At 46.8% G+C, this 26,579-nt stretch overlaps 1 protein-coding gene across 1 annotated transcript in view; it reads right to left on the reverse strand.

Moving 5' to 3' along the window:
- The window catches only part of PSAP (prosaposin), a 179,339-nt gene that overhangs the window by 19,225 nt on the left and 133,535 nt on the right, over positions 1-26,579 (reverse strand). The window contains exon 12 of the mRNA XM_086922119.1: positions 18,774-18,854. Coding sequence (XP_086778245.1) covers positions 18,774-18,854 — 81 coding nt within the window. The remainder of the gene's footprint in view (positions 1-18,773; positions 18,855-26,579) is intronic.

The raw sequence follows: 26,579 nt of genomic DNA on the forward strand, positions 1-26,579 counted from the left end.
TGGTTCATGTGGAACTGCGAAATCACCTTAGGCATAAATTTAGGGTTGGTGCGTAATACAACCCTATTTGCGTGGACCTGAATGAATGGCTCTTTAATGGTTAGTGCCTGGAGTTCACTAAATCTCCGCAGTGAGGTAATGGCTACCAGGAAAGCAACTTTCCAGGTCAGAAATTTAATCTCACAAGAGTGTAGAGGTTCAAAAGGTGGTCCCATTAATCTGGTGAGGGCCACATTCAGGTTCCACACTGGTGACGGTGGGTGTCTGGGAGGGATCACTCTTAAGTCCTTCCAGAAAAGTTTTAATGGCAGGCACTCTGAATAATGAGAGGTGCTGCCTGTTCTGAAGATAGGCTGCTATGGAGGATAAATGTATACAAATGGAACTGTACGCTAGATTACATCTGCATAAATGCAACAAATAAGATGTTTTGAATAGATGCATCCAGTGGGTTAATGTCATTGTTGTTACAATATATAACAAACCTTTCCCATTTAGCCGCATAGCATGCTCTGGTTGTGGACCGTCTTGCCTCCTTGATGATATTCATACATTCTGGCGGCAAGTTGAGGTAGCCAAATTCTAGGATTTCAGGAGCCAGATCGCCAGGTTGAGCTGTTGCGGATCTGGATGCTGAATGTCGCCATGGCTCTGCGTTAAAAGCCTGGTTGTAAGGCGCAGCCTTTGATGCGGTACCACGGATAGGTCTAGAAACGTGGTGTACCATGGTTGGCGTGCCCACATTGGAGCAACCAGGATGAGGGTCGAGTGTTGCCGTAGTTTGCGTGCCACCAGCGGTATTAACCCCTTGCGTGCGGGGCGTATTTTCCGCCTGTGCTGACTCCGCCTTGCGCGGGCGGAGTCACGACGGAACGGTTCTGTCATCAGCACAGCTCAACCGATGCTGATGACGGAACCGTTCTGTCATCAGCACGCAAGGGGTTAAAGGTGCTGGGGAAAAGCGTACGCAAATTTGCCTGACCAGTTCATCCATATCGTGTTGCCCTGCGACTGTGGATGTGGGAACCTGCTTCCGAAGCTTTGGCATTTTGAGTTTTCCCTTGTGGCGAACAGGTCTATCTGTGGATGACCCCACTGCTGGAAGTACGGTTAGAGTACTGATGGATGTATCTCCCACTCATGCATTTGGTGGCTGTGTCTGCTGAGCAGATCCGCCATCTGGTTTTCCTTGCCCGGGAGGTGTTCCGCCATGAGGAAGATGTTCCTCTGAATGGCCCACTGCCACATGCTCCGAGCCAGATAATACAACTGTGGAGAGTGTGTTCCTCCCTGCTTCTGAATGTAGTACATGGCAGTCATGTTGTCCGTCCGGAACACAACCTTGTTGCACAAGTGTACCTTGAACGCTTTCATCGCCATGAAGATTGCCATCAGTTCCAGAAGGTTGATGTGCATCTTTCTGCTGCATTGTCCATAGTCCCTGCACTGTGTAGTGGAGTACATGAGCTCCCCATCCCTGGAGAGATGCGTCCGCAGTCAGTATAATCTGTGGAACAGGCTCCTGGAACGGTCGGTCCTTGCAAAGGTTTTGTGGGTTCTGTAGGAGAGTAGGGTCTGCTATCCTACGGTCACCCCAAATTTTTCCTTTTTGCTTCACTGGTTTATGACTTAATGTGGCTGTGGCACTGCTAATCAGACCCACAGCCTGCTGTTCGCTCTCTAAATTAATGCCAATGCACTCTAAGTGCATTACGAATTGGAACTGGTTCACCTTATAGGCCCCTGTAACAGTGTACCATAGGTACCCAGGGCATAGGTGTAGCCAAGGCCTACCAGGGGCTGCAGCATGTATTGTGCCACCCCTGGCTGGCCTCCATATTTGACATAACTGGCTGATCACTCAGCTGGGGTAAGGTGGTGTAATCACCTCTTGCTTAGATATAGTATCCCTATATCTAACCTTAACTGGACACATGTTAACCTGTAAGCCATTCCTATGGAAGGCCCCTGCAATCCTGGGGGCAGAGTGCGTGGTTTCATGTGAGATGGTGCTCTAGCATGAGCTGAGCCTGTCTGCAGCTGTCGGGAACAACTCCCTTACCTGTTCCGGGATATTGCCATACCATATACTATTAAGTGCATTATAATCCTCGCGGTTATTTGCTAACTTTGGTTTGGCTTTATCTAAACAAGTCGAGTAAGGGGTCATACGATTTGGAATACTATCCCCTCGACAGTTCTGTCGATGGGGATAGCATTCCACCCTTCTAGAGGGACACGACATGTACATAGCCTTAACCCCGGTTAAAGTTAACCAGAGCCTCAGCATCACAAAATGGATGCTGCCACCACAGACACAAGTCTGACCTCCTGCTGCTGGGAGTCCTTCCAGCGAGGGAGGCTTGGACAAAGGGTTTCCTGCCATGGGAGGTGAGAGCACCACCCCAGACAGGATTTTGTGTATTGGGTATGACAGGGCTTAATAGAATCAGACATGCCCGGGGCACACAAGGTGTCCTCGTGCATAAGCCAGTCCAAACCGGTCCTGGGACTTTCCAGACCCAGGCCTGGCGAGGAGCTGGACAAAGGAAAGGGGGTGTAACCGCCCCCCTTCCTGGTTCCACCCAGAGGAGGGACCTAGCAGGTGATCCACCCCTCAGATTGGGAATAAGAGTGGGAGCAGTGCCATAGCACCTCAGATCATCCTGAATCAACTTGAAACTAAGAAGACTGGACTTCGACATTCTGCTGCACAGAAGACTGAAGAGCATCTCCTTTGTGGCCTAGGAGTGGCCACCCTGTGAACACAGGCACCATCCAGCAACTAGACGTCTGCTTTGCCCCCGCCGGAGCCAGAGCCCGAGCCCAGAGCCTGACGAGATCCAGATTCCCAGACCTCACAGCCCGATCAACAGTCCCTGCAAAGAAGGGACCCGTGGAGGCACCGAGAGACGTGGGACCGGACATCTCAAAAGACCCCCAAAAAGTTGACTGCGCAGCACCCGAGGCACCCTTGACGCTGTGCTTTGGGGTTTGAGAAGCCCCACAACCGAGAAGCCCTTGCACCGAAGACGAGCCCCCCAGCATCTCCACGATCTGCGTGGGGCCTTTTTGCATCGTGCCACTCAACGCGCCACCCCTGCCACTTGCCACGTGGTCAGCGGCCATCTTGGCGACGAAACCTACAATCTACACTGCGGGTCTGGTTGCTCCAGACTTGCCCTCTCCTGTAGAAAGGAGCACCCGCTCTGACCTTGCTGGTCCGAGTGATAAGCCTTCTTCACTTCCTGCGTTGCTTGCATTAGCCAAGGACCGTTTGCTCCGATCAAGTTGCCGACACCGCCATCAGCTAGAGCCTTCGTGGGACAGCTCGTGATTGACTCCTGGACATCCTCGACCTCTTAGTGTCCACGTGGCTGCTGAGAGAAGCTACACCTAATCGCCTGTTTGCACCCGACATCGCCTGGTTCCAATCTGGTTCCATGGTAGTCACTGGCTAGTGACTTTGAACTTTGTCCCCTCTGCTTTCAGGTCTTCACCACTTCAGATCCACCCTTGGATCCACCTGAACTCTTCACCTCGAGCCGCCTGCAGCATCTTCAGCTCCAAGCACCATCGACCTGCGTGACGAAACCAGACACTACTTCGCACCTGTGCACCCGCTTCCTGTGGGTGAGGTAACTCCGCAACGCCGGTGTTCCCACACTGGTGTACACCTCTAGTGTCTGTCTAAAGTTTCATCCTTCTAGGTGACTCGGTAGGTTCCTTAAACACTAACTTTATAACTTTTACGCACCATTGACATCGCATTGGTGAATGCGTGCACTTTAAAAACGCTGCACCCGAGTCCCGCGGGCCTTTCCCGACTTCTTCACTGTTAGTCCCGAACAGCTCCAGCGATTCCCCAGGCCCTAGACCTACTTCCTTTCAGCTAGGTGGTTCTTATACCACTATTTTAGTATATGGTTTCGGTGGCCCCTAGGGCTCATCCATATTGTGCAACTTTTGTGTATTTAAACTGTTTTGTTTTAACGCTTGTGCTTCTGTGCTCATAAAGAGTATGGATAGATATATATATATATATATATATCTCTGTGTGGTGTCCTTTCATTTGGTAATCAAGGGGATTGTGTATGGTAAAACAGCTCGCTTCACATGCCTTTGAGTGCTTTGTCCACGCTACCACTAGGATAGCTGGTCTATAAGGTTGACTTACAACCAATCATCATAAGGGTTGCTTTGCATGGTACAAGGTGATCACTAGAACTAGTGAGCATCATATACCAGGCCAACTTCTCACAGGTTCCACCAATGCAGAGAGTTGTATGCCCGACCGCTCACCAACACTAGGTCTTTTAACTGTCCTTGAGCCGGATTCCACTGACGTGCTAAGCACTCCTGAAGCGGACGCATGTGTAGTCTCACGTGCGGGACTATGAAAATGCAGGAGGCCATCATGCCCATCAACTGCATGAACACTTTCGCTGGAAGCGAGTGTTGAGGTCTGAATTTTTAAATCAGCAATTGCATGCTGTTTATTCTCGCTGAGCTTTGGCTGCCAGAGTGTTTGTCGCGCCCAGGTACTGTCGCACGTGGGCGGGCTGAAGATGTGATTTTGGATAATTCAGTGAGAATCCCAGACTGTGAAGAAGATGAATGGTGTCGGACATGTGGCTGGCACACTGCTGGGCCATCTTTGCTTGAATAAGCCAGTCGTCCAGATAAGGGTAGACATGTATGTGCGGTCTCCTGAGGTGTCCTGCTACCATCGCCAGGCACTTTGTGAACACTCTGGGTGCCGTTGTTACTCCGAAAGGGAGAACTTTGAACTGATGATGTTGAATAGTGAACCTGAGATACTGTCTGTGTGATGGGTGTATGGGTATATGAAAGTACGCAGCTTTTAGATCCAGTGTTGCGAGGAAGTCTGATTGAGTAACAGAAGAACTTGCTGTAAGGTGAGCATATGAAAATGCTGACAGAATGTAACTGTTTAGGGGTCTGAGGTCCAGTATAGGTCTGAGAGACCCGTCCCTTTTGGGTATTAAAAATTACAGAGAGTACACCCCTGACCCTTGGTCTTCTACAGGCACGAGCTCTATGGCCCCTTTTTGCAGCATGCTGACGACCTCCTGCTGCAATAAGTGTAAGTGCTCTGTGGACATAGGACGGTGTCTTGGTGGGATGTTGGGTGGAGTGGACGTTAATTCCAGACAATACCCGTACTGTACAATGTCTCTCACCCACCTGTCTGTGGTGATGGACTTCCAAACTGGCAGGAACTGTTGTAGTCTCTTCCCCCCCCCCCCCCCGACAGGTGTTATATGGTCAGGGGCAGTGACAGGGCGTCTGTTTGTTATTGGAACTGTGTTTTCCTGTGCCTCTGCCCTTGATTTTGTTTCCACGATATCCACCCCGGTTGTTTTTATTGTAGGTGGATGGTGTACCTCCCTTATTGTATTGCGCCTGTTGTGTTGACTGGACTCTTGAGGGGCCTCTAGTATTGGAGCGACGAAAGGGGCCACCCCGAAACTGCGGTGACTGCAGAGCCCCCATAGACTTGCAGTCTGTGTCTTTTTTAATTTTTTCAAGGGTGGTGTCAACCTCCGGTCCAAATAAGTTTTGGTTAACTGGCTGATTGAGGATAGAAGTTTGTATTTCAGGTTTGAATCCTGAGATTCTCAGCCAGGCATGTCTCCTTAACATAACGCTAGTGTTGATGGCCCTGGCTGCAGTGTCAGCTGAGTCTAGAGCGCATTTGATGGAAGCATTGGTTATCAGTTTCCCTTCCTGGATGAGTAGTTCTGCCCCCTCCTTATACTGATCAGGTAGGTGTTGCAACAGTGTCTCAAGGGTATCATAATGGGACCTGTTGTATCTGGCCAAGAGTGCTTGAGTGTTGGCAATGCGCCAGATGTTAGCCGCCTGCGCAGCCACTCTTTCCTGAAGTTTCCATAACTTTTGACTGTCAGGAGGAGGAGCATCACCTGTAGTCTGGGAGTTTGCTCTCTTACGTGCATTAGAAACAACTAATGAGTCCAATGGCAACTGTCCCCTTATACAAGTAGGGTCCTTAGGGGCCGGTCTATATTTCTTCTCAATCCTTGGGTTTAGCACCCTGGCTCTAGTGGGGTGTTTAAAAATGTCAACAGCATGCTCAAGGACCCCTTTTAGCATGGGTAGGGTTTGGACTGTCCTTTCTGAAGTGGAAAAGGTGTCGACCAGAAAGTCTTCATCCACAGGGTCAGCATGTAGCTCGACGTCATGATTACTGGCTGCCCTTTCAATAAGGGCGTTAAAGGCAGTTGTGTCCTCAGTAGGAGAGGTTTTCACACTGTACACATGGGTGTCAGGGCCAGTCTGCGGATCCCTAGTCAGCTGGGTCCGCCCATGGTTGGGCTTGATCATCGGGATCCAGTGTCCACATGATAGAGGTCCTCCTCATGTTCATCATCCCCTGCATCTACATCTGAGTATGTTGGAGAAAGATTTTGAGGTTCCTGTCCATAGTGATGGAGGCGTTCCACAAAAGCTGGAGATGTTGTTGAAACTCTTTCTTCAAGGGAATCTTGTATGATTCCATGGGTGTTTCTGGCATCAATTTTCTTTTGTATATGGACAGTCTACCAGTTTGTGAGTCGATGAATTGCCTCGGCTCCTGGTCTTCAGGCTCTTCTGCAGCCTCCATTTCTGTCGACACTCGTTTAGTGGCGCCGATAGCTTGTTTTGGCTCGAACATCTTCGGACGCACCAAGGGTGGCAACCCGAATTTGATAGGTGTCGACGCGGTCTGAACTTGTCCGACCAGCTTCGGCGTTGGGGCCTTTGGTCCGACCGCTGTAGCTTTATCCTTGATGCGTTGGAGACTGACACTTCCTTGGCTATGAATGGACTTGGGCGCGTCGACTCAACAGGGTTCTTGGAGGCAGTCTTCGACTTGTCCGTAGGCCTAGACCGAAGATCGATCCAGTCTTTCGGTTCGAGCCTTTTGAGTGAATCTACTCCCTTCGGCGCCGGCTTTGGTGGTTCGACGGCCTTGACCTTGGTCTTCGGTGCCCCAACCATCGGCTCGACGACCTTGAGCTTTCTGGCATAGACAGCCATTTTCTTTTTCTTCGGCTCCGAGGGGTATGAGGCCTTGGAGCCGACCAGAGCCACTTGCACTTTCCGTTTCGGTTTTGACAATGATGCTGCTGGTTTCGATTTCTTTGTATCGAACGATTGTGGATTCGAAATCGAAGGCTCTTTAGTAATGTTCGAAGCCGAGCCTGTATGCGGGGCTGTAGAACGAGATTGTTGATCTTGGGTAAGGCCTAGTGGCGATCCCTCAACCTGAGCCTTATTAAGTGCGTCATCGTCGGCCCCTGTATAGCCGGTTGGGACTAGCTCTTCGCCTGAGCTATCTTCTATGGCCCCAAAGGCCTCCACGTCGTCTCCTACCTCATAGATGTCTTCTTGCACCTCTTAGTCTTCGGCGTCATAATCGGAGTCATGGCCCGAAGCCGGATTGGAGCAGTATTCCTGATCCTCCAGATCAGCGACCTCTTTATCTTCGGTCCCGAAGATGTTCACCGGAACAGGCGCTGACTTCGACTCCAATCGAGCCGCGCGTCGAATCTTAAGAGTTTTCTTCGACCTGAACCGGGCACAGGCCATACAGTTGGCTTCGTTGTGGTCTGGGGACAGGCACTTATTGCACACCGGGTGGACATCGATGTGCGGGTATTTTGCATTGCTAAGGGGACACCTCTTGAATGGACTTCTTTCCATTTGAGATCGAAGATCGGGGCGAGTGTGTCGGGGCTTTAGAACCAGTATTTTGATCTTGGCTAAGGCCTGTTGGCGATGCCTCGACCGGAGTCTGATATTGGTGTATAGTCTGTATGGGGCGGTGTACTCACGGTTCGCCCCTCGTCGTCATCGGAGTAGTCTTCGACAGCTATGATATCTTGGTCGTATTCTTTGGCATCAACGAGTTCTTAGTCGTCGATATAATATTCAGAGTTGTGCTCGGAGAACTGATCTTCCTCTTGATCCGAGTCTTCGGCGTCAACCAGTTCTTTCTCGTCGCCGAACATATTATCGGGCTCTGGTGCCGACCTCTACATTTCTTGCCTTGCCGCCCGTCGATTCCGGATAGTCTTTTTGGACCGGAACTGGGCACAAGCTAAATTGTCTTCATTGTGATCTGGAGACAAGCATTTGTTGCACACTGGATGTTTATCGGTGTGCGGGAACTTCGAGTTGCAGTGCAGGCAGTACTTGAATGGGCTTCGTTCCATCGACAGTCGGTCCACGTGGCGTCGAGAAGGCCGAACGGCCCGATTCGACGACTGGAGTGCAAACTAATGTTAAAGGTTATCGGTACCGATCGCAAACAATACCGACGAAACCGAAGGTCTTTTGGCCTTTCGAAAAGTTATTTTGATTCCGAACTTGGAGTGCTGAAAGTACATCCGAACCCAATGGCGGAAAAAAACAATCTGAGCATGGAGAGGATGCCCATGCGCACTGTAGTCCATGGGAGGAGCCACCTATCTCGTGATACTTCGAAGACTCTTCCAGGACAACAATCTGCAATCATCCGGACCCAACACTAGGCGGCGATCTATGCACAGATATGAATTCAGCAGCCCAAATGCCTCGAACCATATATTAAGTAATTGCACAAACTAAAAGTTTTGTCAGCATTTGGTAGACCTAGGTCTAATTTCTCCCCAAGAATTGGGAAAGAAGGCAGACCACTGGGTCAAGACTATGGTGACTAGGACAACCACTGGGGGGACCAGTAGGTGGTTACAAAACCCCCCCAGGGGAAAGGTGGTGAGAATCCCCAAGATAAAGAGTCGGAGTGTTCCAAAGGGCCCCAAAAACCTGGACAGGTGTGTGGTTCCCAAACTACACCCTATGTGCCTCAGGGGGAAGAACTAAGTTCCAGCAAAGGCCTATTGTAACAACTGTAAGAAGTAGGGAAATTTAACTAGACAAAAATTGCGCCCACAAAGCCCCTAAGGCACCCAGTACAGCTACTCCTGGGGCAGCAAGTCTACAACTGGGATCGGAGGAGTGCCCAAAGTAAATCTGGATGTACACTCAAGCAAGTCTAGTTTCGATGGGGGAAGTGGAGTTTGCCAATGCAGCTGTGTGGCTACCAAACTTGAAAAAGTATTAATACCCCTGGGTGGCAACAGGATAGAAGCTCCGATACAGGTGCCAGTGTCACTATGGTGAGAAGGAAAATGCTACTTATCAGTATTTATGTATTTATTGTACTTCTAAAGCGCATCTGTTACCTTTCAGGCATCCTGGCGCTTAACCATTCAAAGATAAGCAATCATGAAGCCGCACTACAGCCGGTAATTAAATCCTCGGAAAGAGCCATGTTTTTAGCCTTTTTCTGAAAGGCAAAATCGTAATTTGTCTGAGTTCCAGAGGCAGGGCATTCCAGAGCCTTGCTGCCGCCACCTCAAAGGATCTACCACCTGACCTCACCTTCCTGAATTTAGGTACTTTCACGAGCTCTGCCCCTGAAGAGCGCAGGGTTCTCGTGGGTACATACCAGGACATTTTTTCGAAAGGAGACCGACCCCATCCCATTGAGGGCCTTAAACACCAAGCAAAGAGATTTAAATTGAGCTCTTTGTCTTAGCGGCAGCCAATGTAGTTCTGCTAGTGCCTGTGAGGAAGAAGACGTTCTGGGTCAACCCAGGACCAATTTGCCTGCCATAGATTGTATTCTCTGTAACCTATCCAATAGAAAGTTGGGAGCTTCCAGCAATCGGGCATTACAGTAGTCTTATCTACTGAGGATAGTACTGCACGCCATCACTGTGCGAGACATGGAGGGCAGCAGAGGAAAAATCTTCCTCAGTGACCCAACGATGGCCAGACAACAACCCACTGTTTCGTCACCTGCGCTTCCAACGTTAGCGGACAGTCAAATATCACACCTAAATTACGGACTGTCTTTACAGGTTGCACTGGGGTCAGGGTGTCTAAAGGCAAAAAATTGCTGGGCAGCCTAGGAGGGAATCTTTCCGCGGTGCAGTGCAGCACCTCCGTTTTATCAACATTAAATTGCAGCGAATTTTCCTTAAACCACAGTGCTGTGTCCCGCAAACCACTATGAAACCCTTCCAATGAAGTAGATGGTTCCGCTTCCAGTGAAATAATCAACTGGGTGTCATCAGCATAGTTTATAACGTTAATGTTATGTTTTCTGATAACCGTCATTAGTGGTTTCATATAAATGAAAAAAGTATAGGGCTCATGGCGGAGCCCTGCGGTACACCATGCAAAATGTTGGTAAAAGGATTGAAAGGGGGTAAGAGACACCGCTTGCAGTCTATCCTGTAAAAAGGACTGACACCATTTCATGGCAAGTCCTGTTACCCCTATCTCCCTCAGCCTTCTCAACAAAATACTGTGGTTAACTGTATCGAAGGCGGCCGACAGGTCAAACAGAATAAGTACTGCTGATTGACCCATGTCCGACCACCTTCTAAGTTCATCCATTACGGTCACCAAGGCTGTCTCGGTGCCATGAGCTGGTCGAAAACCAAACTGGACCTCCTCCAGTAAGCCATGCTGTTCAAGGAACTTGGAGAGAGTACTACCGACTACCCTTTCCACAATTTTTGCCGGGAATGGCAAGAGGGATATGGGCCTGTAGTTCTTAGTATGCATCTGTTTTTGGCATGAAGGGCTGCAGAGCCACACACTAGTGCATAGATCGCCATCTTGTCGTGGGCCGGATGATTACACTGTTTTAGAAGTCTTTGTTTGGTAGATGACTCCTGTAGTGCGCATGGGCAAGGACTCAATCGTCACATTGTTTTTCGCCATTGGGAAAATGGGAGTTGTAGGAGCACAGAAAAAGAGGTCCATGTGTTATCTAATTAAGTAATTACTGGAACAGATAGGTAGCCGGGTGGGCGTGTGTGGCTCTGCAGCCCTACATGCCAAGAACATATGCATACTGGTAAGTAGCATTTTCTGTTCAAGGCATATGGGCTGCAGACCACAAACTAGTGCATTAATTGCATAGCAGTGCTCTACTTAGCGGAGACCACCAGTATCTGTTGCAGTAGTTTGAAATAATGTCTTGAAAACAGCCTGGCCCACACTAGCTTGTTTTGCTTGCACATCTACACAGTAGTGTTTTGTGAATGTGTGCGGTGTAGACCATGTAGCTGCTTTGTAGATATCTTGGGGAATATTTCCTAGAAATGATATAGATGCCCCTAATTTACGGGTGGAATGAGCCCTAGGGGGAATGGATAGTGTGCGTTTTGGTAACAAATTTGAATACATTTAGCAATCCACCTTGCAATCCCAGCTTTTGAAATGGCATTACCTTTATGTGGAGGAGAAAAGGACACAAACAATGGTTTTGTTTTACAAAATGGTTTTGACCTAGCAATGTAGGAGCGCTCTTTTTACATCTAATGTATGGAGAGCTCTTTCAGCAACAGTCTGGCTGAGAGAAGAATACTGGCAACTCAATAGATTCAGGTGGAACAGTGAAATAACTTTGGAAGGAATTTTGGGTTGGTTTTAAGAACCACTTTGTTGTGATGGAGTTGTAGGGATGGTTCTTTAATTGTCAATGCCTGGATTTCATCTACTCTGAGTGAGGTAATTGCAATTAAAAAAAGCAACTTTCCACATACGTAACTAATTCACACTAATGCAAGGGTACAAATGGAGGACCCATAAGCCTAGTGAGAATATTTAGATTCCATACAGGGGAGGGAGGGTATCCTGGGAGGAATTATTCTTTTGAGTCCTTCCATAAATGCTTTGATGGCGGGTACTCTAAATAATGACAGAGGTTGTCCGTTTTGAAGGTAAGTTGCTATAGCAGTAAGATGTAACATGATTGAAGAGTACGCCAAACTACATCTAATGGGTTAATGTTATTTGTACAATACACAACAAACCTTTTCAACTTTGCTGTATAGCATGCTCTAGTGGTGGGACATCTAGTTTATTTTATAACATTCATGCAATCAGAAGATTAAGGTATCCAAATTCTAAGACCTCAGGAGCCAAATCACTAGGTTGAGCTGCATGGGGTCTGGATGCATGATCTCTCCATGGTTCTGCGTCAGTAGATGTGGAGTGTTCATTTTTGATGTGGTACTACTGAGAGTTCTAGTGGTGTGGTGAACCACGGTTCTTTGCCCACGGTGTTAGGTTATGAGAATCAATGTGAGGCAATGTTGCTGTCGCTTGCGTACAACTAACGGAGTTAGTGGGAGAGGTGGAAAAGCGTATGCAAATTTGTTTGACCAACTCATCCATATCGCACTTCCTTTGGACAATGAGTGTGAATATCTGGCGGCGAAGTTTGGGCATTTGGAGTTGCGGTGTGTGGCGAACAGATGTATGTCTGGTTGGACCCATCTGTGAAAGAAAGGTAGAAGAACTGGAGCATGAAGTTCCCACGTGTGTATCTGTAGTTTTTGACAACTTGATCCGCAACTGGACTGAACTCCTGGTAGATGTTCTGCTACCAGAAGGATTTTTTTGAGGCATGGCCCACCTTCATATGCTCTGCGCCAGCCGGGAGAGTTGTAAGGAGTGTGTTCCTCCCAGTTTATGGATGCAATACATGGCTGCCATTGTCGGTACGGACAAATACAGCCTTGCCGGATAGGTAATGTTGAAACGATTTTAGAGCTAGAAAAATTGCTAGCAACTCCAGAAGATTTCTTGAGTAGTTTGTTGCGGTGTCCATGTGCCCTGTACTGAGTGTTCTTCCAAATGTGCTCCCAGCCTGTGAGAGATGCATCTGTGGTTAGCACTACTTGTGAAACTGGCGCTGTGAACGGCCAACCCTTGGAAAGGTTTTTGGTGCTCCACCACTGCAGAGAACGATGTGTCCGGTTTCCACCACCACCAGATTTGTTATTTGTGGAGCCAGGTTCCATTGGCTTGCTAAGCACTCTTGCAGGGGGCGGATTTGAAGTCTTGCGTGTGGCACTAAGATGCAAGATGCCATCATTCCAATTAACTGCATGAACACTAGAGCTGGTACTGAGTGTTGAGGCTGGAATTTTTGTATAAGAGCTTGCATACGTTGTATCCTTGCTGGATTGGGGGATGCAATTGCTTTGGAGGCATCTATTGTGGCACCTAGATACAGTTGAGACAGGGATGGTTGGAGTTGTGACTTTTTGATTTACTGTGAAGCCTAACTTGTGTAGCAGATAGATAGTCTGATGCGTGTGCTGCACGCACTGGTGGGATGACTTGGATTTTAATAGCCAGTCGTCTAGGTATGGTAAGACATAAATGTTGTTCCTTCTTAAGTGTGCTACTACTACTGCGAGACTTTGTGAAAACTCGAGGTGCAGTAGTCACTCCAAAAGGGAGTACTTTGAACTGGTAATGCTGACCGTCTAGTACGAAACAAAGGTACTTTGTGAGCTTGATGAATGGGAATGTGGAAGTAGGCGTCCTTGAGATCTAAGGTGGCAAGGAAATCTTGTTTTAGCAGAGGCCGAACGTGCTGTAATGTGACCATATGGAAGTGGTCGTACTGTATGTAAAGGTTTAGGGGCCCCAGGTCTAGTATAGGTCTGAGGGACCAGTCCTTTTAGGGGATGAGAATGTACAGGGAGTAAACTCATGTGTTTTGCTGGTGTTTTGGGACTGGTTCTACTGCGTTCTACTGCATTCTTTTGCAGTAGAGATGCAACCTCTGTTTTAGGAGTGTGAGATGCTCCTGTGACATGGGACGTTGTCTGGGTGGTATTGTTGGAGAAGTGGAAATGAGCTCTAAGCAATAACCTGACTGAATTATTGGTCTTACCCACCTGTCTGGTGATTGAGTTCGACAGGTAGGAACGGTTGTAATCTCCCCCTGACAGGAGTGGAATGGTCTGGGGGGGAGGAAGTCACTGTTTAGGAGTGGAGGCATTGCGGTTGTTCCTTCTGCCTCTACCTTTATACCTTTATTGTTGTTACTTCTATATCCTCCTCTGTAATAATCTCTACTGGGCGAGGATTGGGTGGGCGCTTTATAAGAAGAGGAGGCGTTGTCTGTTTGAAAACCTTTAGAGGCGCCCCTGTAAGAGAAGCAACGAAAGGACGCTCGGGGAGGAGTTTGTAGGGCTCCCATGGATTTTGCTGTGTCCGTATCTTTTTATATTTTCTCTAGTGAATGCTCAACTGTAGGACCAAAATGATGTTGCAGGTCAAAAGGTTGATTCAAGATTCTCGCCTGTACCTCTGGTTTGAACCCAGAGATGGGTAACCAGGCATGTCTACGTAACAGTATGCCTGTATTTATTGCGCTAGAGGCTGTGCCAGCAGTATCTAATGCACAACAGATTGAGGTATTGGTAATGACCTTGCCTTAAGTCAGAAGCCCTGGCTTTATTTTGTTCTGGCAAATGTTGCACAAGTGTTTCTAGCTCATCAGAATGAGCTCAATCAAGTCTTGTTAACAATGCGAGTGTTAGCAATTCTCCAGACATTTGCTGCTTGTGAGATAGTGCGTTTTCCTGAAGCATCTAAAAGCTTGGACTCCTTACCAGGGGGTGGAGCATCCCCTGTGGTCTGAGAGTTAGCTCTTTTCCTAGCATTTGAGACTACTAATGAGTCTAATGGCAACTGGCCTTTAATGTATGCTGGATCAATTGGAGAAGCTTTATACTTCTTTTCTAGTCTAGGGTTAATTACCCTGGCTCTGACTGGGTCCTTGAATACCTCTGGTGCAGGTTTTACCACTCCCTTAAGTATTGGTAATGTGGTTGTGGTCTTATGTGACAACAGTAATGTATCCATAAGGAAGTCTTCCTTCACTGGATCTGTGTGTAAATCCACCCCATGAAAGGTGGTGGCCCTATGAATAAGCTGCGTAAACCCTATAGTGTCATCTGGAGGAGATGGCCTAGAAGGGTATGCGTCATCTTGTGGCACATCTGGTGCGTTATAATCTTCCCAGGCATCATCTGATGGCCAAGTAATATTGTCTGTGTCACCTGTGTCATGTATGTGTTGCTCACTTTCTACCCCTTATGAATAGTTATCCTCTTCATAATCATCCTCCGGTGAGGGCTGTGCAGGGGAAGTGTCGAGTGGTATCTCCGGCAGTGGTGAAGGAATTATTATGGGGGAAGTTTGAGCATGTTTTTTAGAGGAACTGGAGGTGGCTTGGGAGAGTCCATGTCACTCTATTCAGGCACTAATTATATGTCCAGTCTTTGGATGGATACAAAGTGTCTTGTTTTGGATCTGGGCAGAAAGGTTCTTCTGTGGGACTATCCTTCCTCGGCGCCGACTTGTCTTGCTTGGGGCCGAATTGCTTAGGTTTTACAGTGTCTTGCAGTCTTTGGAACAGATCTTGGTTTCGGTGCGGTTCAGATGACTTGGTGTTGTGCCTGTTTTTCGTGCCTGTTTTTCGGATTGGAGGTGTTCGGACCCGGAATTATTGGTTCAGAAGCACGTTTGGGTCGACAACTTTAGGTGCCGAAGTGGGTTTCGGTGCTGAGGTGGACTTTGGGTCGACTTTTTTTGGAACCGGAGTTAGCTTCCGTTTGGTAGGCTTGGGAACTGTTTTCGGTGCGGAGCTGGTTTTTGGGTCAACCGGTTTCGGTACCGAGGGTTACTACGGTGCCGGAGTTACTTTCGGTTTGAGGACCTTTTGTTTGTCAGGACAGTGACTGGAGCCAAGATATTTTAACAGATAGCCTGAAGTTGGAAGGTGCTTTAAAGATTCCTTGGCTAAGGAAAGTCCTAGATTTTACCTGTGATTTAGGCCACCTAGAATATTTTACTGATCAGAGTACTATGCAGAAGGTGACGAGAAAGGAGCTTAAAAAATTAAAAAAAAAAGTCTACTATTAGATACAAATAGATTGTCAGTTCAGATTATAAAGCCTACAGTCCAGCACAATCAGCTGATTTTAACTTTTAATATACAACCTTATTTAACAATGGTACCTAGTGGCCATCACAGGTTTTTATTAACTAGATTCAGGCTCTGGATCTTCCACAGACTTAGAAGCTTTCCAAAAGTGAATGACTGGGTCCGAGAAATGAAAGTGTCCTTGTGGCAATTATTCGGAACAATCTACCATACAGGTTGTCCTATTTTGTAGATTTTATAGTCCAGTATGTAAGGTATGGAGCATCACAATTTTAAAGTCCTTGAGGATTAGACAATGTCTCCCGGCTTTTATTGCATTAGATGTTGGATAATAAACAGTCTGGAGGGTAACTATGTTTTTAAGTACTCAGCCATAAGAAATGCATAGTATAACTGCTGGGTTTACACTGAGCCCACTAAATATTTCTTAATCTAGAATTTTAGAAGTAACTGCACATAATTCATTTTTGCTTTATGGTATGTGTGTTTGTGATGGTCTGAAATAGACAAATAAAGGTTTTTGAATTTGACAAGGACACTGTAGGGGTACAAGTATCAGTAACCTGTACCCTCAACACTAGCATGGTGCACCCAGCTAGTGAGGTGGCTTACCTATTGCCAGGACAGTGGGTAAGAGGAACAGGACACAGATGTGTGCCATGTTGACTTCACTTTGTTCTCCACCAAAACAAGCAGTGGCAGTGTGTGGGTGTAAAGGTACAGGGCCTCTAAGTGGCACAATAAGTGCTGCAATCCTTCGAGGTCTTTCCTGGACAGTGCCCTTGGTACCTAGGGTACCTTTTACAAGGGACTTGCAGGTGGCAATTGGATTTTACAACAATACAGTTTAGGGAAAGAACATAGGCCCTGGGTATCTGGTTGACAGGATCCCATGGCACACTCAAAGTACATAAATAGGCGAAAAGTGGGGGGCAACCATGCAAGAAGGGGCACTTTCCTACACAGCGCCCCCCCCCCCCCCCCCCCACACACACACACCAAAAGCAGATGAGACTCTTTTCCCTAGAGTCATTAGGGTCTGAGGATGTACTTTTGGACCCTAGTCTCGAAAATGAGAAGTGAAAGGAGACTCTGTTTGATGGGGACTGAAGCGCTCCCATGGACTTCACCACATCCTTTTTAATTTTTTTCTAGGGCCTCATTTACGAGGTCAAACAGCTGTTTATTAAAAGGGGTATTTAAAAAAAAGACTGCTGAACCTCCGGTTTAAAACCTGAAATTCTAAGCCAAGCATGTAGCATAAGCCTGGCAATCGTAGTGGTGAAGATGGTGAGGTGGATGGGATTACAGTTTAGGATGAACAGGGGTTAAAAACAATGTCCTTTTGCTTAAAACGACTTTTAGAACTAGTGTCTTCTGAAGTAACTTTCCGACAAAATATGTCCAGTATCTGGATTGATGTAGATTTTCTTCTGCTGAGGGTCTAATTTCTCTTTCATAAGGTCCAGAAACTGTTTCTGAAGCTGTGGAAGGCCCGCTTCCTATTTCAGAGAGGAAGGTTTCGGTTCAGAGGACGGCTTTTGAATACTATCCTGAGCCGGAAGGCTTGACTGGTAGTTTTGGTGCCAGGTCAGAGGGCGGGGCATTAAACAGTCTTGGTGCCGACCAGGGCTGAAGGCAGAGGTGGTGCAGAAGACTTCCGTTTGGTTGGAGAGTTTGTGGGGTAAAGGGTCTTTAGTACTCTCAGCACCCGGTCCCAGTGGTACATCTTCAGACGCCAACTAGATATCAAGCTCAGAATCAGATTCTTGGCGAGAGAAGGCTTATTTCTCTTCCACTGCAGACGATTCAACCACTTAATGTTCAGACTCTTCTCAGAAGAGCTCTAGTCTATTAGATGCTTTGTCGCTGCATTGCTCTTCTTCGAGCCAGATGAACCTGTGAGAGGCACAAGTTAGACTTTAATTAGGACGGTGCGAGGGTACTTTGAGTGGCACGGAGGACCACAATGTTCGACCGAAGATAGAGAGCTTCCAGATTAATTCAATTTGCGGAGAATAGTGAAATGCGTACGTTAATACCATCAAGGGTGCAGGGGATTGTGCACTGAGGGGTACCCGAAGGACTGTTTCAAACCGGAGCGCAACAATACACGTCCAAACCAGATGGCGGAAAGAAAATAATCCAACAATAGAGTTTATGTCCTTGCACACCATCACCGAAAGGAGGAGTCACCTTACCTTGTGACTGTAAAAGACTTCTTCGAAGAAACACAACTTGCAAACATCCAGACCCAACACTAGATGGCAGGAGTATGAAAAGCATGTGTATCTATAGCACACATGCCTCTAACACAAGATTTCTTCCAAATCTAACCCCTTTTTGGAAGAATGGTGCAGCAACACAATAAATGTGAATGTTTATTCTAAAGTCATAATATCGCAAAGCAAACTCAATTTTACCTAGATCAGAGTTCAGTGCAAGCTTCGGGGTGGGGGAGAGAACAAGAATACAAATTATAAAAGTTCTGCTCATCTGCATACAAAGATTAGAGCTAATATAGGGAGAATCCATTCAAACTGCTGCATAAAATTCATACATTTAACAAATGTTACTACTGGTTAGGAAGTAAAAGGATATCATGGAAAAAGGAGGGAACACTAGACAGTTGCTAACCTATTGGGTCCAAGACTAACTGCCAACTGAAGAATTTGCCTTTGATCAAAGATTTAATACGGACTAGCTAATTTACACTTATCAGCCTGACTGGGCTTTGTTCCGAATAGTAACAAATTAGAACCTAAATCACTTAAATTACTATTCGATCAGCCTTTAGTAAATGTGTACTCTAAAAGTAGAGCCAAGTATAAGCACAGTAAAACAGTGTCAACAATTAAGCATATCAAAGAAATAGACATTCTTTATGGTAAGGTAGGTGTGAGACAGGAAAGTACAGTTTGATCATACTTACCAAGCAGACAAATGAGGGATCTAGCATTATCAGAAGAAACTGCAAGAGCTGTGGGCTATACTGTGCAATGTACTGGTCACACTACAACAAAATGGAAAGGAAATGTTAGTCCATTGGAAATCTTTGCTTCTACAAAATTTGTAACTGGGCTATATTGAAGGTTTGATTACATACTGGAGATCTGAAAACCTGGTGTACTAAGACCTCGAAATCAAACTTTATCCAAATTAATGCATTTTTGTTTTTACCCCCCCCCCCCCCACTCCAAAACACATTCACCCGCGTCCCAACAACCCAAAAAAGAGGAAACTGCATGCTTTCCTACAGAAGGTGTGTTTAAAACAAAAAGTTCAAGTGATACTAGAAATGTATTAAGCACCCCCAAAAAACAGACTGTTTAAGGTTTGGTTTACTGATCAGACTGAGTTGTCGCAAACCCCCAAAGTCATGTTTGAAGTAAAAACCATTGAAACCAAATACTAATGAGTTGGAATGTGGTTACTGTAGTGGCAAGAACCACCAAGTAGCTCAGATGTGTAACCATTATACAAGTGTAGATCTTTAATCACAATGCTCCTACTGTAAATAAGGAATTTAGATAGTTCAAGTTCAGGAATTTGTATAGCGCACTACTCACCCAGAGGGTCTCAAGGCGCTGGAGGGAGTGTGCATTACTTATCGAATAGCCAGGTTTTAGCTGCTTTCTGAAGGAGAGGTGGTTCTGTGTAAGGCGGAGGTGAGTGGGGAGAGAATTCCAGGTTTTGGCCGCTAAGTAGGAGAAGGATCTTCCGCCCATGGTGGATCTATAGATGCGTGGAATTGCAGCGAGGGCTAGATTGGATGATCGTAATTGGCGGGTGTGTAGAAGGACAGTCGTGAGTTGAGGCATTCGGGTCCTAGGTCGTAGAGGGCCTTGTGTGCGTGGTGAGGAGGCGGAACGTTATTCTCTTGTTGACGTAAAGATGTAAAGTAAACTATTCAGGAAAAAGGTATACAAGTGTACCTTGAAAAACTCATTCTGAGGTGGCTTTAATTGCCCCCAGTAGTACACAGGGCCAGAAAAAGCTACTTAAGAAACCAGTCTAGTTCTAGGACCGCCTGCACCAGGACTTGTTCAATTCAACTACTTCACCCAGTTCCTACATGTTTATTCCAAGAGGCAATTCTGGAACAGAGTTTGACACAACAAGATAGCATAAATGTATATGCAACTACAGAAGCAAACATTTCTACATCTATGCAGCTATTCACTGCAGGACCAGAGAATCATAGTGCATTCCCATTGGCCTACAGTTTGAAACCTTGACTACCATAACATCCTACCATTACAAAATCAAAGAGGCTAGGCCTGCTGTGCACTCCAATGACCAACTGTTCTGCAATCAGGGAATTATGAGCTGTATAAATGTTGGTATGGATATCTACTTTTTTTACCATCTACCAAAGAATATCCTTTTCTGCCCTTTGCAATAGCAATATGGCAGTATCAAATGCCTTAAACCAGTGTCATCAGTGCTGCTCTGCTATCCATTATCAAGGAACCAAAAAAAGATTCTAGTATAAGGTTAGTCACAGTGATGGGAATAAAGTTATAAAGACCTAAGCAGGTCGTGGAACAAGGCTTTGTGTTTCTAGCTGCCACCACTGCCAGTCAATGCATAGCCAGGGTGGAGACCTAGGAAAGGCCCAGCGATTCCACGCTTGTGAAGTGGGTCTCAGACTGAGATCAGCCCATCTTGCCGGGAAAAGGAACAATTTTACCACTTGAGACTTGGAGTGCATAGCAACTTGTTTTTTTAGATTTGCCAGCCCTGCCCGATCTCAGATAAATTTAGAACCTGCACAGGGACCGTAACGCCATCACCAGAGGGACCAGGAGGATGCCTTCACACTGACAAGGGGTCCAATTTGGTTAACTGAATATTGTCGTACTAACTTTTAAAAAAAATTACATTCTTTATAGCCTTTTAAATCCAGATGATACATTCATATGGTTAAGAGTTAAAGCTCTGTAAACGACTAAACCAGTGAATGTAATGGGGACTTCCTAGTCGCCATGACTGCTTTGCCATTAGAAAATCTGTACCATAGCCAGTACAATCTGGTCTCTAAACCTTTTAGCACCCTTTGGACCTCTACTGGGTACTTGCTTGCCAATAACCCTATCACATTGAAATAATCACAACCACTTAGGGCGATAAAGAGTTGTGGTTCGTCTGTGACTTTGGAAGGAACTAATTAGACACCTGTAACTGGTTCTAGGTTATAGTGGACAGACTAATCTTTACGACAGAACCAGCAACCTCACGGAGGAGTATTTTGGAAAAAAGGAAAATGCTACTTACCAGTATGCATCTGTTCTTGGCATGTAGAGCTGCAGTTACACACTGTGCATAGATCGCCACCTAAAGTTGGGCCTGGATGTTTGCAGTTTGTTTTTGTCCAGAAAAGTTGTTTAGAGGTCACGAGATAGACTCCTTTGGACCACATTGCACATGGGCATCGGCTCCATCCTTCGATTGTTTCGACATTAGGGAAATTATGGAGTTTTGCAAGAAAATGAAGGATGTCCATGTAAGCTGTATCTAATTAAAAATAATACTGGAACAGATAAGGGTAGCCGGGTGGGCGTGTAACTCTGCAGCTCTACATGCCAATAACAGATGCATACTGGTAAGTAGCATTTTCCGTTCGAGGCATATGAGCTGCAGATTACACACTGCATAGATTGTATAGCAGTACCCACTCTTACCGGTGACCACCCCTATCCATTGCAGTAGTTTGAAATAAGTGTTTTGAGAACAGCTTTGCCCACATTAGCTTGTTGTTTTGTTTGCACATCTCCACAATAGTGTTTTGTGAATGTTTGCGGTGTAGATCATGTAGCTGCTTTGCAGATGTCATCTAAAGGAATGTTTCCTAAAAATGCCATTGAAGCCCCCATTTTCCTTGTAGAGTGGGCTTTGGGAGGAACAGATAGCGTACGTTTAGCTTTGGGATAGCAAATTTGTATGCATTTGACAATCCACCTAGCTAATCCAGATTTTGATATAGGGTTGCCCTTGTGTGGTGGTGAGAAAGGCTCAAAAAGTTGTTTAGTCTTCCGAAAGGGTTGTGTTCTCTCAATGTAGTATAACAATGCTCTTTTGACATCTAGGGTATGAAGAGCTCTTTCTGCTACTGTCTGTAGCTGGGAGAAGAACACAGGGAGTTCCATTGATTGAGGTGGAAGGGAGACATTACTTTAGGAAGGAATTTTGGATTGGTACGGAGAACGACCTTGTGATGCATTTGCAAGAAAGGTTCTTGAATGGTTAGTGCTTGTAGTTCATTAACTCTCCGTAGTGAAGTAATGGCTACTAAGAACGCAACCTTCCATGTTAAAAATTGTAGTTCACATTTATGTAAAGGTGAAGGGAGGTCCCATTAGCCGTGTGAGAATATTCAAATTCCACACTGGTGAAGGTGGTACCCTAGGAGGAATGATCGCTCGAGGCCTTCCATGAAGGCTTTTTATAGCAGGCACTTTGAACAGAGATAGAGGCTGTCTGTTTTGTAGATGTGTTACATTTTTAAAGATGTAATAAGGACGCTATGATGTGTTGAATAGACACGTCTAGAGGATTAATATTGTTGTGACAATATATTACAAAGCGTTTCCACTTGGCTGCATAGCATGCTCTACTGGTTGGACGTCTAGCTTCTTTTATGACGTTCATGCAGTCAGGAGGAAGGTTAAGATATCAGAATTCTAGGATTTCAGGAGCCAGATCACAAGGTTGAGCTGAGCTGGGTCCGGGTGTCTGATCTCTCCACGGTTCTGGGTTAAAAGGCATGGAGATATGTATAGCTTTTGGTGTGGCTCCACAGACAGTTGTAGCAGTGTGGTGTACCAAAGCTGTCTGGCCCACGTTGGAGCGATTAGGGTTAGAGAATGCTGCTGTAGTTTGCGTACTACTAGTGGCATGAGTGGTAGAGGTGGAAAAGCGTACGCAAGTTTGCCTGACAAGTTAATCCAGATCGCATTGACTTTGGACAGTGGGTGTGGATATCTGGCAGCGCAGCTTGGGCATTTGGCGTTTTCGTGGATGGCAAAGGGGTCTATCTGAGACTGTCCCCACATTTGAAAGAATGGTTGAAGAACTTGCGGATGAAGTTCCCACTCGTGGGTCTGTTGTGTTTGACTACTTCGATCTGCTATGGTATTTTGTACTCCTGGAACATGCTGGGCTAAGAGGAATATGTTTTGAGGTAAAGCCCACTGCCATATGTTCTTTGCTAGCTGAGAGAGTTGCATGGAGTGTGTTCCGCCCTGTTTTAGTATGCAATACATAGCTGTCATGTTGTTCCTGCGGACTAACACAGCTTTGTTTGATACTTGCTTTTGGAAAGCTTTCAATGCTAGGAATATGGCTAGTAACTCTAGATGATTGATATGGAGTAACTTTTGTTGTGGTGTCCACATGCCCTACATGTTGTGTTGCAGTAGGTGTGCTCCCCAGCCTGAGAGCGATGCGTCCGCTGTCAAGACTATTTGAGGAACAGGCTCTAGGAACGGTCTCCTTTCGGTAAGGTTTTTGGTGTTCCACCACTGCAGAGAGATGTCAGACCGTATACCAACACTAGGTCTGTTAATTGACCTTGACGTCCATGGACGTGCTAAGCACTCTTGGAGGACTCATTTGAAGTCTTGCATGGGGCACTAAAATAATGCAAGAGGCCATCATCCCTAGGAGCTGCATGAACACTCGTGCTGGAAGGGAGTGTTGTGGCTGAAACTTTGTGAGAAGAGCTTGCATGCTGGCTATCCTTACTGGAGTGGGATAAGCTAGTGATGTCGAAGTGTTTGTGGCACCGTGGTACTGTTGTACTTTGGATGGTTGCAGATGGAACTTTGTGTGGTTTATTGTGAACCCCAAGTTGTGAAGCAGTTGGATAGTGGCATGAGTGTTCTACACACTGGTTGTAGGAGCTGGCTTTAATGAGCCAGCCGTCCAGGTATGGGAAGACGTGGATGTGCTGTCTTCGTAAATGTGCTGCCACTACTGCTAGGCACTTGGTGAATACTCTTGGTGCTGTTGTGACTCCGAATGCGAGTACTTTGAATTGATAGTGCTGCCCGTCTATTACAACACTGAGATACTTTGTGAGCTTTGTGAATGGGAATGTGGAAGTATGCGTCCTTGAGATCTAGAGTAGCAAGGAAGTAGTTTTGTAAAAGAAGAGGAAGGACTTTGAGTGTGACCATGTGAAAATGGTCTGACTGTATGTATATATTTAGAGGTCTGAGGTCTAAAATAGGCCTTCGAGAGCAGTCCTTTGGGATAAGAAAGTATAGGGAGAAACGCCTTTGTTTTGTTGGTGCAGAGAACTGGATCTATTGCACCTTTTTCCAGCAGAGATTACTTCTTGGTTTAGCAGTGATAGAGTCTCTCGGGACATTGGACGCTGTTCTGGTGGTATATTTTTTTGGGGGGGGGGGGGGGGGGGTAGATGTTAGTTCTAGAAAGTAACCTGATTGAATAATTTGTCGCACCCACCTGTGTGATGTTGGACCAGGCAGGAAGGAATCGTAGTCTTTCCCAACCGGAGTGGAATGTCTGTGGGTGGGTGAGGGTGGGGGGGTGGGCGGAGTAGAGGAAAGTCATTGGGTAGGGGTGGAGGCAGAGATGTTGGTTTTGCCTCTGCCTTTGTTGTTACCCTTGTAACCCCCTCTTTGGTAGCCCTTAGTGAATGTGGATTGGCTATGGGTCTTCTAAGAAGTGGAGGGGCTATCGGAGAAGTAGCCTCTTGTGTTGCCTCTATATGATGAGCGACGAAAAGAACGACTGGGAGCTTGCAATTGCAAGGTTCCCATAGGTTTAGCTGCGTCCGACTTAAAAATTTTCGCTAAAGATACATCGATATTCGGTCCAAATAGGTGTTTCTCATCAAATGGCTGATTGAGGATGGAATTTTGTACTTCAGGTTTAAAACCTGAAATACGTAGCCAGACATGCCTACGTAAAAGGATACTGGTGTTAATTGCCCTTGAGGCAGTATCTGCAGCATCCTGGGCACAACGAATGGAAGTATTGGTAATTTTACCTTCATTGGCCCGGTTTTTATATTTATCTGGTAAATTCTGCATTATGGATTCCAGTTCAATATAATGTGCTCCGTCATATCTTGCCAATAGCACTTGAGTGTTGGCAATGCCCCATATGTTAGCTGCCTGTGACGCTGTTCATTTGCCGGAGGAGTCAAGGAGTTTAGATTCCTTATCTGGTGGTGAGGCCTCACCTGATGTTTGTGAATTGGCACGTTTACAGGTGTTCGAGACTAAGGAATCTAGCGGTGCTGGGCCTCTAATGTAAACGGGATCTGCAGGGGCAGCTTTGTATTTTTTCTCAATGTGGGTGGTTGAGGACTTGAGCCCTGACGGGATCTTTAAATGCCTCTGTTGCATGCTTAATGACCCCCTTAAGCATTGGCAAAATGGAAGTGGACCTTTGTGTGTGAGAAAGCGAGTTTGTTGCAATACCCCCACTTTTTGCCGGATACCTGATGCACTTTTCCTAGGTGAGCCCTGGGTCCCTGCCAATCAGGTACCCAGGGCCTGTGTTCCTTCCCTAAAACCTATACTAAAGCCTAAACCCAATTGGCATCTCTGGCCACATGTCAGCCCCTAGAAAATGGTACCCTAGGTACCCAGAGCACTGTGACCAGAGAAGACCCCCAAGGGCTGCAGCACTTATTGTGCAACAATTGGGGGCCCTGTACCTTGACACACACTGCCTTTGCAGGCTGAGTGTCTAGGTGCAGAACTAAACAAAGGGTCGACATGGCAAACATACATACCGGTGAGCCATGCCCAAAACCCCACTGCCCTGGCAAACATTAGCCACCCCTCTAGCTGGGTGCCCTATGCCTGTGGTGTTGGCACAGGTGCATGAGCCCTGTGTCCCTACAGTGCACAGGGCCATTCCTGGGCACTGCAACTACAGTGATGTCATTAAGAGTGTATGGTGCTGGGAGGTTGTCATTACGAACTCCACAGCACCATAATGGCTACACTGAACACTGACAAGTTTGACATCAAACTTCTCAACACATTAAATCCCACACTGGCCTCAGTGTGGGTTTAATGTAAAATGCACTACAGAGGACATCTTAAAGATGCCCCCTGAAACCTAACCTTCAATCCACGTCTAGGCTGAGTGGCTGCAGAGGCTGCCACACAGCAGACATGTTGCTGGACCCCTGGGTGGAGAGCCCCCGCTCTCCTGGGCCTGCTACAATGCACATCCTGTGCGAGGTGCTAGGTCTCCTCCCCCAGGATGGGCAGGGGGAAGCTTCAAAGGCACGCCGCCTCTGAGCATCCCCAAACCATTTGCTGTTTCCAGCAACTGGCCCCCACCAGTCATGACCCCCACTCTGGCGTGAAGACTGGTGGGAAAAACTAGGTCAGGAAGGGGGGTGTGCCAGCATGTGCCAACCCCACCCCTCAGGTGGGGGAGACTAGGTGAAGCATGACCACGGGAAGATGGGGAGCCCTGCCCAATCACAGCTAGGCTCCTGCCCCCCTCCCACAGGAGAGGAGCAGGCTAGGGAGGGGGGGGGGGGGGGGGGAGGGGGGGTGTACCCATCCCAGGACAGGGACCTATTGGTCTCTGTCCTTGCCCTACCAGTAATGCCCCTAAATTCATTATTTAGGGGCTCCCTAAACCTTCCTTCCCTAGATCCAGATTACAAAACAAGATCAAGGAACACAAAGACCTGCCATGCAGCTGCTAAAAAGAGGAAGACACCGACTGATTAGGCCCC

Source organism: Lissotriton vulgaris, chromosome 5 (assembly GCF_964263255.1).
Source record: "Lissotriton vulgaris chromosome 5, aLisVul1.2, whole genome shotgun sequence".
In the NCBI taxonomy this organism is placed as follows: domain Eukaryota; kingdom Metazoa; phylum Chordata; class Amphibia; order Caudata; family Salamandridae; genus Lissotriton; species Lissotriton vulgaris.